The sequence below is a fragment of the Schistocerca piceifrons genome, chromosome 2, assembly GCF_021461385.2.
Source record: "Schistocerca piceifrons isolate TAMUIC-IGC-003096 chromosome 2, iqSchPice1.1, whole genome shotgun sequence".
In the NCBI taxonomy this organism is placed as follows: Eukaryota; Metazoa; Arthropoda; class Insecta; order Orthoptera; family Acrididae; genus Schistocerca; species Schistocerca piceifrons.
In genome coordinates, this window is record NC_060139.1 from 847,571,714 (window position 1) to 847,583,936 (window position 12,223).

General features: G+C 40.4%; 1 protein-coding gene across 1 annotated transcript in view; it reads right to left on the reverse strand.

Moving 5' to 3' along the window:
• Positions 1-631: 631 nt before the first annotated feature.
• Positions 632-12,223, reverse strand: part of LOC124776682 — an 86,359-nt gene continuing 74,767 nt past the window's right edge. Inside the window, exons 7-8 of the mRNA XM_047251785.1 lie at positions 8,966-9,180; positions 632-3,489 (exon numbers count right to left, since the gene is read on the reverse strand). Coding sequence (XP_047107741.1) covers positions 3,308-3,489; positions 8,966-9,180 — 397 coding nt within the window. The 3' untranslated portion in view covers positions 632-3,307. The remainder of the gene's footprint in view (positions 3,490-8,965; positions 9,181-12,223) is intronic.

The following is a 12,223-nucleotide window of genomic DNA, read 5'->3' on the forward strand; positions in this document are numbered from 1 at the left end:
GTCGTCCAGCAACATGCGGCAGCCCAGTGTAACGGCGGTCGAGTTGCAGCTGACGTCAACCACGTCGACAAGGAATTTCGTTGCCTTGTGCGCAATACGAAAAGTCGTCGCTGATGACGCCATCACTTAGGAAAGCTATGCAACCCAATCAGCGTACATTTCATGTCAGTTGCAAGCAATAGACGCCATCTACATTTACGAGTACAAAATACATCGCTGGCTTCTTCATCTGCAGCAAGACAATAGGATATAACAGGAATTATTAAGCTGTTTTACCTTTGAAATTGCAACTGATTCCTTGTCAACACCATAAATCGCTCTATGCTTACTTGCATATTGTTTCTTATTTCTTATAGAGCTGTTGATAATGACTACTCAGTACAAAACCTTTTAGCCGTTAACGAATTTACGTGACTGTCAGAAATAAACTTTATTGTTCTTAGATCAAAATGACAGTAGGAACGTTTCTTAGTGCTAAACGATGGTAACAAGGTGTTATGGCAAAAAGGTAGCACGTAGCAGAGATATGTAAGTGGCGTAGGAGACAGTAGAAATGGGAAAGTATATTTCTGGTTTTAAAACCAATCAATTTCAATAAATAGCACTTTCAATATATAAGAAACGTATTTATTGTCATAACCGGTTTCGGTCCCTGAGCTATTAGTTAAACTGAATACAAAGACATACAACAAATACCTTAAAAAAAGATAGTAGCAGAAACAAACAGTAAACATAAGAACAATGTTGTATAACAGCTCGTCATAATGATGAAGTACAACGTTTCTACACTCAAGAAAATAAAATTTACGCAACAAGAAGTCATACTGCAAATCTATGACTATTTGGGGCACTCCTCTGGAGTAGAGCAATGATCTTCTTCACCAGCTGTGCATCATACGCAACGAACTGGGCAGTGTTATGTTGTTGCTACAGTATACAGTTTCTTCTTTTCAAGAATCTTACTCATGGCTGTTCTCGGATGTAGCTCCAGGCTCTTAGTATTGTTTCTTCTCTTGTGCCGACGTAGCGGATTTCTGGTGTGACAGGGCTGATCTTTCCTTTGCACACATTTCATTACCACCACATGCAGACAGGGGCCGGGCAGCAGCTACATTGCTGCTCTGCAGTGTTCTTAAAAATAGTGACGTAGTTTATTTGTAGTTAAAACCAGTAAAATAATGGGGTTAAAATAGAACAAAGAGTGTTCCTTCTATCTTTTTTTATAAAGAAAATTGATAAAGATTGTGTTGAAGATGCTACACCATAGGTGACTATTTCGCTTTTGGTAATTCCTCTTAGGAAGGGAGCAGGAGAAGTTGTTGCAGTTATAAGGATCGAGGTGAGCAAAAGAGAGAACAGCAGATTGCACACTGAACAGTTGTGAAAGGCAAATCAAATCTTTGACTCTAAATTTAAGTGAAAAAGACACCACAAGGTTTTATGACCATGTAAGTAAAATAAATTTGTTTTATTCCTTTGCTTAAATTTAAATGCTCCCTAATATTCTATTTTCATTCATCCAAAATATATAATGTTGCGAAATCCGACGAATCTCTTTGTAACATCGCCCTTAACACTGCGTTGTTATAATTCCAGAGACTGAATCAGAAACTTATTGAGTGTCTACATGTAGCTATTAGTTATGGAGGAGTTGCGACTGCTTGATTCTGTCTAGCTAATCACCGAGTGGATGGTGACCCACGTTTAAAATATTTTGATAGGTACTTAAATGCAGAATATTGTACTAGGAACTCCAATAAAATGTTCGTTTTAGTGATGATGTCATTAGCACACGACACAGTGAGGTTGCGTGATACGGTTTCACTGCATCGTATATTCGCGACAGCGTCTCTGAGGCAAATATTTTATTGAAGTACATCCTTTCGCACCTTCGCGCAAGGAAAAAAGAGTTGAAGTTTTATGTGACTGATGGTGTAAACAGCCAATGGATAGATAATGACATAGCTAACCAAAAGAATGCAGAAAGTTGCACTTAGTTATTCAACCAATATAGTCTGTGAATGACATAATTCTTACTGAGGAGAAATCACGTATGATGTTTCCCAAGGCTCAACCTTAGATCCACTATTGTTCTTCATATATGTAAACGATCTTCTGTCTAGTAAGCAACAAGCAGAATTAGTTCTTTTTGCAGGTGACACTAGTGCTGTAATCAAACTAAGCATACATACTGAAGCAGAAGAAATAGTAAGCAAAGTTCTTAAAAGAATCATTGATTGGCGTTCTGGAGGAGATCTCACACTCTGCTTATAAAATACACAACGACAACTGCAACACATGACAAGAAAATAATAAATAGGGTGGAAATTTCAAAATTACGTGATGTCTACTTTGATGAGAATTTAAATTGGAAAAAGCACATTCATGTAATGTCATGTTCTGAGATAACTCATCTTTAAGAATAAAATTTTTCATTACACAAAAACGCACTGTAAGAATATTATGTGGTGTTCACCATCGATGGTATTGTAGACATCTGTTTAAATAGTTGGGCATTCTGACAACTGCTTCACAGTATATTTATTCCCTCATGAAGTTTGTTGTAAACAATCCACTTCAGTTCAAAAGGAACAATGATGTGCAGAATTACAGTACGGCAAGCAAAAAAGACATTCATTATTCCACATTAAGGTGTCTTAGCATAAGAAGGGGTGCACAATGCTGCAACAAAACTTTTTGATCACTTACCCAGTGATATAAAATGTCTGACAGACAGCAAAGTAAAATTAGGAAACAAACTGGGAAAGTTTCTCCTTGACAACCCTTTGCATTCCACAGAAGAATTTCTATTACTGTAAGTTGTAAAAAATGGTGGCTCGGTCTTACTAACTCACAACATCTGTACATTTTTTTGCTTTCGAAACAAAATCTTGGAAATGTTCAGAATGCAACCATATGTAAAAATTAATTTGCGATGCGAATATAATGACTCGCTCCATGTCTTTACGATCTATCGTGCAAAAGGATCCATGGAACACGTAACCAACTAACCAACAGAGGAATGAGTCAGTAAAATCAGATTTAAAAAATTTTCAGTTAATGACAAGATAGAAGACAACTTAATGAAATGGAAGGATGGTGTCCATAGAATGATAGGAATTAGATTATTAAAAGAAAATAAGTAAATTATCGGCCGAACAGAAAGAGGAAACTGGAGAGACCTCGTAAGGGGTTGATAGATGATAGAGACGGGAGCAGGTGAGTATAGCACCTAATCTCTAGAAGGAGGTGCTGCTGAACTGTAGAGCATCTGCGGTAGCGTATTGCTCCTGGTGGAGGGGAGCGGCTACCTCATTCTGGAGGGCAACGGTCTCTCGCAGAAGAACGGCAGCGCGATGCCGCAGTTGATGTCGTTGAGCAGGCCAGACGCTTTCAGCTCCACGCAGTCCTCGCCCCCCAGGAAGTGCAGGAAGTCATTCGGCTCGTCCGGAGCCCAGTTGTCAAACGCCAACTCACCCAACGATTGGCCTGTGAAACGAGAACTGAAATGAGGAGTGCATTCTCAGATACTACAGTTAACACAGCAGTTAAAAGGACTCCCTTACAAGCTAGGCAAAAACCACCCAAGGAATGTCGAAGGGGTTGCTTAAACCCCAACCCCAAGTTGGAATGGTGTCCAAATTTTACAAGCAACATTTGTAACGTGCCTAACAAGGTTGCGTGGGTGGCACCGAGGGTGTTGCAGAACTGGAACCCTTTGCCGTTTTATTCACGCACATGTTAATGTCGCACTACCACGTCATTACGCCACGAGAGGGCGGAAAACGGGACATTTGAAAAATCAGGAGTGTCCTTTGCTGCTTCGGATCACATTCAGATTTCGTTGAATGGTTATGAACAGTCCCTAGTGGTTCCAACCTGTACACGAGAGCAAAAACTGCGTTTGCGCTGCCTTCAAAAGGGGTGGGATCGTGATCCGTGGGGATGCAGCCTCACAATGTGTTAGAGATGGGCTGAAACGTGCCAGGCTGTCATCTACGTGTTGCTCGTGGCACTGCGAGCTGTCGTTTTCAACCGAGAAATGTGTGTGAATCAACGCCCCAGGGAGAGGAGTGGTCTCATTGACGCCTCTTTATGCCACTCCCTGGCGCCGGTGTGTCTGAGAAGTTTTCCTCGGCCACACATAACAAATCTGTGTGATTTCAATTCTGGGTGTCCCGGTTCTCACCTCCATCAAATGGTTCAAATGGCTCTAAGCACTACGGGACTTAACATCTGAGGTCATCAGTCCCCCAGACTTAGAACTACGTAAACCTAACCAACCTAAGGACATGACACACATCCATGCCCAAGGCAGGATTCGAACCTGCGACCGTAGCAGCAGCGTGGTTCCAGACTGAACCGCCTAGAACCGCTCGGCCACAGCGGCCGGCTGACCTCCATCATGGGGTGACATGTGGGTAAGACGGGCTGTGGCGACCTTCTCATTGTGTGAAACGTCCGCAGTGGTGTTAGGCAGATGTGGTGAGCTTCAGTGTCAATGTAACATCATTAAACCCCATTCAACTTACATGAACCTCTAAGTTGAGGTCTTTTTTTTTTTTTTTTTTTTTTTTTTTTTTTTTTTTTTTTTTTTTTTTTTTTTTTTTTTTTTTTTGTACGTTGTCTGAAACGTTGCCGAGCCCAAGGGCGACGTCGCAGGGCACTACGCTTTTGCGCCATTACAGAGGAAGGCTCTAGACATCTCTGAGCCACACTTCAAACTTTTCCTTGCAAAGCAGGCAATTACTAAAATTAAACTCCGTCGTACAGGCCTTAGAAGGCCCAACGGTACCGATGGTACCGACCGGACCCCGTGTCATCCTCAGCCCACACGCGTCACTGGAGGCGGATATAGAGGGACATTTGGTCAGCACACCGCTCTCTCGGCCGTATGTCAGTTTACGAGACCGGAGCCGCTACTTCTCAAACAAGTAGCTCCTAATTTTGCCTCGCAAGGGCTGAGTGCACCGCGCTTGCCAACAGAGCTCGGCAGATCGGATGGTCACCCATCCAAGTGCTATCCCAGCCCGACAGCGTTTAACTTCGGTGATCTGACGGGAACCCGTGTTGCCACTGCGGCAAGGGCGTTGGCAAGGAGGCAATTTCAGTTATTCGAAAATGTGACCCTTTACTTTTGTTCCGCAGTGTACATCTGCATGACTAGTCCGCAATTCACACTTACGTGCTTGGAAGAGGGTTCATCGAACCACTTTCATTCCAATTCTCTATCGTTCAACTCTCGAATAGTGTGTGAGAAAAACAAATAACTAAATCGCTATAGGTAACATAACCACTGCGTCAGAACAGCAACTGTATTGGTATTGGATTCCAGTCTCACTTGCACATTTTTAAATTCGTGACGTTTCGGTCTCTCTGGAACATCTTCAGATCCAAGTAGTTGAGTTCAGAGTTCAAAACAGTTCTCATTTATTCCTCAGTCACAATTCCACGTTTTTAATACATGACGTGTTTCGATCTCCCTGGATCATCTTCTGACGCCACTACATAGGTCTGAAGAAGATCAGGAGAGGTTCAAACATGCTGTGAATTAAAAAATGTGCAAATGAGACTGATAAATAAAAGAGGATCGTTTTGAACACCTACATCTGTCAGTGTTAGCTCTGATTTGTCTTCATTTATTAGGATGGTAATTTCTTTCCATGTTCGGAAGGTGAGGGGCGAGGGAAAGTTAACAAAACATTTTTGCCTCCAGAGGAGAAACGCAGTGCTCGAAATTTCTTGAAAACATCTCGCCACAACGAATCCTAGCCTTTATTTTAATAAATTCCTCCCCATCTCTCTTGTTATATCCGTGACATTCTCTTCCTTATTTCGCATTAATACAAAAACCTCTGCCCTTCTTTGAAATTTTTTGATACCTTCCGTCACTCCTATCTAGCAACGATGTGTTATCGCGCAGCACTATTTCAGAAGAGGACGGAAAAGCCTAATTTAGACAGTCTCTTTAGTAGATTTGTTGTAGCTTCTAAATGTTCTGCCAATAAAATGCTGTCTTCGATTCACCAGCTTCACACCGGTTTCTACTTCATGATTCCAGGCATTTATCTGAATCGACAATCTTTAAACTTGTGTATTTTGTTGTGTAACCGAAATGTTGTGTTTGTTCGGTTAAAGTGCTGACATCGAACCGACGACACATTAGATTCTTCTGAAACACCATATTAAGGGTTTAGGCAACGATAAATTGTGCTAACAGTCTGGCTGTAGCGTCAAATCAAATGGACTCTATGTTTCACCATAGCTGAAACGATAATTAAGTTTACATATCAGAGTGCCTGCAGCAGCCAGCCATACCCAAGGTAGAGCGAACTCGAAGTTGCCAGTCGAAGTTTAAACACTGGTTCAAACGTCCGATTAGCCATCAAGATTTGGATACATGTAACTTTCCTTCAATCTGTTCATGCGCATGAATGCTATAATTTTATTCCAACAGACCGCGCTAGTTGTATTTCAAACTTTTTTACAACTCAGTTACTGTTCTGTGTGTAACAAACTGAACACTGACACCATGATACACTTTCAGTCTACCAGTGTACCGCTCATATTTTACATGTCCCAAGCACGTTTTCCTGAATAACAGCAAATAGCTTCATGCAAGGTAAAAATTTCTTCTGGAGAAATTTTTTTGGGCCTGCTGCTAGACAAGAAAAAAAGGAAAGCAGAGGAACGAGAAAAATTGAAACAAAATTTATATCTACGTCTATAATAAGCAAGCCACCGTGAAGTGGCGATTCTTGACCTTTTCCACTTGTATACTGAATGAGTGAAAAATTACCTCGTGCGTGCAGCCTAATCTGTCTTGTCTCATGATCTCTATGGGAATATACGATGGTGCCAGCAGACTGTTTACACAATCTTCATTGAATAAAGAGTTCTCTAAATTTACGTGAGAAGATTTAGTACCAAGTACATCGTCGAAAGATTCACATTTAAGTCCCCTGAGCAGTTGTATTACATTTTCATAAGACTATACTGTTGTATGATGGGGTAGATCACATAACACGTTTAGAAAAACTCAAGTTTTATGGAACTTATGGCTTTATGCACGACTTCTTTGGATCATGCTTAAGAAACAGAACGCAAAAAGTAGTGCTGAATAATTCACAGCATGTTGGAAGGGAAGAAAATGTTAAAGACTGAAGAGAAATCATAAGGAGAGTTCCACAAGGTTCAATTCTGGGTCCGCTCCTTTACCTTATACATGTGAATGACCACCCAATTAAATTACCTTGGGGGAATATAATTATTTGCAGACTATGCTAGTGTTAAAATAAATCTCATTAGAGACAAACCAACAAAAGAAATTGCTAATGATGTTTCTAAAAAAAAGAAAATAATTATGTATTGATTCCCTGCAAATGGACTCTCCTTAAGTTCTGAGAAAACACGCTATACTTAGTTCTGTACAACAAAATGGCATACCAACAATCGATGTATCACATGAAGAGGAATCTGTAAATAAGATAGAATGCCCCAAACTTTTTGGGTGTAAATACTGATGAAAACTTGAACTGGAAGAAGTATGTACTGAGCTTCTCAAACAATAAAGTCCAGCTTCTTTAGCTCCTTGCATTATTGCTACTCTTGGAAACAAATGAATCAACCTCTGACATATTTTGCATAGTTCTATTCAATAATGTCTTATGAACAATTTTCTGGGGCCATTCATCACTTATGAAGAAGTACTGACTGCACAAAAGCGAGTAGTAAGTGTAATATGTGGTGTTCACCCACAGTCGTCATATAAATATGTCTTCAAGGAGTTTGGCGTTGTAACTGCACCCTCTCTAATGAAGTTCTCCACAAATGGTCCATCATAATTTGAGAAGAACAGTGATGTCCATACCTACAACACTAGGAGCAATGACCTTCAGTACGCATTATTAAAGCTGTCAGTGGATCAGAATGGAGTTCAATATGGAGCAACAAAAATTTTTGATCATTTGGACAATAACATGAAATGCTTGACAGGTAGCAATTCAAGTTTTAAATCCGACCTAAAATCATTTCTCCTGAACAACTCTTTGTATTCCATGGACAAATTCCTATTTCAAAACTGGTAGCCTGTATAAAAAAGCACCTAGTTTTTAAGTGTAGTTTTATGAGTATGAACTAAAAAATTATGTCTTCGACAAGGATAGAAGCTGAAGCAATGAATCACAGTTTGTGCAACAGACAAGACTTGAACCCGGGTCTACTGCTTACTAGACACATGTGCTAAACACTACACCACTATAACATTCGGGCAATCACAGCTGCAGAGACTGCCATAGTCTAGTTCCGTCCTGTATCTGTACCAATACAAACTTCAGTTCATGTCTTTAGTCTATCTTCTTCTTCTTAAACCATCAGGCTCTCCGTGCAGCTGTATTTGCCCTAATGGTACAATGGTGTAGTGGTTAGCACATACAGCTAGTAAATAGGTGACCTGGGCTCAAGTTCCAGCTATAACACAAATTTTAATTCATTACTTCAGCTTCTGTCCTTATCATAGGTAAAGTTGAGACTCATATGTCTCGATAGAAATATAATTCCATCAGATAAAAGATATTTTGTTTAGTGTTAATACTAATAGTGGGTACATATCCTATAAACGACTCGTTCCACATAATCTCGATACAAGAATAGTGCAAATGATGTATGGAACACCTAACTAATTCTGATGGAATTACATTTCCCTGGTAGCTAACTATCACGACCATAGAAATGTGTCTCGATTCATTTGATATCTGTTGTCATGTCTAATTGCTAAGGACTACAAACAAGCAATAACACTCTTGAAGTCGTTCCATTAGCGACTTATATGCAATTTCCTTTACGTGTGTACTGCACTTCTCTATACCTCAGTCCCTACATCTCTGTCTTCCAGTAAAAACGATTTCGATTTTGTTGACACGACAAGAAGTAAAGTATGGGATGTTCAATATTTGGCGACTCGCACCCGTGACGGTGACGAAGCTTCCTTCTCTCTCGATATCACTGATGCCGACGTAGGAGGAGCGGCCGTCACCAGCCGCCAGCTTGAGCAGCTCCTCGGCCTCCTCAAACGTGTCCGGTACTGCGAGGTGCCCGCCGCCCCCTTCGCAGATACGCTTCGCCTCCTCGTATTTCTCTGGTTTCGTGTATCGCTTGTAGAAGCCCAGGCCTGGTATGTACCTGCAAGAGATGAACATATATATGTTTAGAAACTCCACTTGGCGCTCCGCTTTTTCGGAACATCAGCACTACTTCTTGCTTAGGACGAAATGGGCCTGTTTCTGACATTTGTTCTTTTGTGCACTGTGGTGACATAAGACATGGGATAGTGATATGTAAATGTACAGATGATGGTAGTATCGCGTGCACAAAGTATAAAAGGGCTGTGCACTGGCAGAGCTTTCATTTGTATTCAGGTGATATGTGTGAAAAAGTTTCCGATGAGATTATGGCCGCACGACGGGAATTAACGGACTTTGAAAGAGAATGATAGTGGGAGCTAGACGCATGGGACACTCCATTTTGGAAATCGTTAGCGAATTCAATATTTCGAGATCAACAGTATGAAGAGTTTGTCAAGAATACCAGATTTCAGGCATTACCTCTCACCACAGAGAACGCGCTGGCCGACGGCCTTCACTTAACGAACGAGAACAGCGGCTGTTTTGAAGATTTGTCAATGCTAAAGACAAGCAGGAATGGTTGAAATGGCTCTAAGCACTATGGGACTTAACATCTGAAGTCATCAGTCCCCTAGACTTAGAACTTAAACCTAACTAACCTAAGGACAACACACACATCCATGCCCGAGGCAGGATTTGAACCTGCGACCGTAGCGGCAGCGCGGCTCCGGACTGAAGCGCCTAGAACCGCTCGGTCACAGCAGTCGGCTTAAAGACAATAACCTCAGAAATCAATGTGGAACTTACGACTAACGTATCCGTCAATATAGTGTGGCGAAGTCTGGCGTTAGCAGTGTATGGCAGCAGACGACTCAAGCAAGCATCTTTTTCTAATAGCACATAGCCTGCAGCGAGTCTCCTGGGATCGTAATCATATCGGTTGGTACCTATGCTGAAGTTAAGCCACTGTTTAAGAAGGGAGATAAAGAAATAGCATCAAATTTCCGTCCAATTTCACTGTTGCCAGCATTCTCAAAAATTTTCGAAAAAGTAATGTACAGTCGTCTTTATAACCATCTTATCTCAAATAACATACTGTCAAAGTCACAGTTTGGATTTCTAAAAGGTTCTGATATTGAGAAGGCTATCTACACTTACAGTGAAAATGTACTTAATTCATTAGACAAAAAATTGCAGGCAACTGGTATATTTTGTGATCTGTCAAAGGCATTTGACTGTGTAAATCACAATATCCTTCTAAGTAAACTAGAATATTATAGTGTAACAGGAAATGCTGCAAAATGGTTCAAATCTTATATCTCTGGCAGGAAACAAAGGGTGTTATTAGGAAAGAGACATGTATCAAGCTATCAGGCATCATCCAACTGGGAACTAATTACATGTGGGGTCCCACAAGGTTCCATTTTGGGGCCCTTACTTTTTCTTGTGTATATCAATGACCTTTCATCAGTAACATTACCAGATGCCAAGTTTGTTTTGTTTGCTGATGATACAAACATTGCAATAAATAGCAAATCAAGTGTAGTCTTAGAAAGATCAGCCAATAAAATATTTGTAGACATTAATCACTGGTTCCTAGCCAATTCTTTGTCACTAAACTTTGAAAAAACACACTACATGCAGTTCAGAACTTGTAAGGGGTGTCCCAAGAGTATATGTCTAACATATGATGACAAGAAGATAGAAGAAGTGGACGGTGTTAAATTCTTGGGATTACAGCTTGATAATAAATTCAACTGGGAGGAGCACACCACAGAACTGCTGAAGCGTCTTAACAAATCTCTGTTTGCAATGCGAATTTTGTCAGACATAGGGGATATAAAAATGAAAAAGCTGGCATACTATGCTTACTTTCATTCCATAATGTCATATGGGATTATTTTCTGGGGTAATTCATCAAGCCAAGCTAAAGTTTTCCGGGCACAAAAACGTGCAGTAAGAATTATATGTGGTGTGAACTCAAGAACATCCTGCAGAAGCCTGTTTAGGGAACTAGGGATCCTAACTACAGCTTCCCAATATATTTATTCCTTAATGAAATTTGTCATTAAAAATATATCACTTTTTCAAACCAACAGCTCAATTCATGGAATCAATACTAGAAATAAGAATAATCTTCACAAGGATTTAAAGTCACTTAGTCTTGTACAAAAAGGTGTGCATTATTCAGGAACACACATTTTCAATAACTTGCCAGCAGCCATAAAAAGCTTAACAACCAATGAAATTCAGTTTAAGAGAAGCCTAAAGGATTTATTGGTGGCCAACTCCTTCTACTCCATTGATGAATTTCTGAGGAAAACCAACTGATTTGTATATAAGTACAACATAACTTCTGCACAATTTCAGTGCAGTAATGTGTTCACTGAAAATTTGTGTGTGTGTGTGTGTGTGTGTGTGTGTGTGTGTGTGTGTGTGTGTAGGTATAATCTAACTTCTGCACCATTTCAGTGCAGTAATGTGTTCATTGTAAATAAGTATTACAGTAGTTGTATTACATGTTTCTTACCTTATAAATAAATATAAAACTTTTTTATTTTAAATTCAGTGCAATAGTATTTGTAAAATGACTCTTAGTGTTCATTAAAAAATGACGATCATTCCACTTGGGACCTGTGGAATGGTACATTAGCTTATTTGTTTTAGTTTAAATATTTGTCATGTATTGTTGTTTTTCTGACATGTTCCACATCCTGGAGGACCTCCTCACTACGGATCAATTGGAATGAAAGTAAATCTAATCTAATCTAATCTAGGCAGCTGGAAAACAGTGGACTCACCAGATGAGTCCTGATTTCAGTTGGTAAGAGCTGATGGTAGGGTTCGACTATGGCGCAGACCCCACTAAGCCATGGACTCAAGTTGTCAACAAGGAATTGTGCAAGCTGCTGGTGGCTCCATAAAGGTGTGGGCTGTGTTTGCATGGAATGGACTGGGTGCTCTGGTCAAACTGAACCGATCGCCGACTGAAAATGTCTATGTTTGCCCACTTGGAGACCATTTGCAGCAGTTCATGAACTGAAAGTGCCCACACAACGATGGAATTTTGATGGATGACAGTGCGTCACGTCACCAGGCCA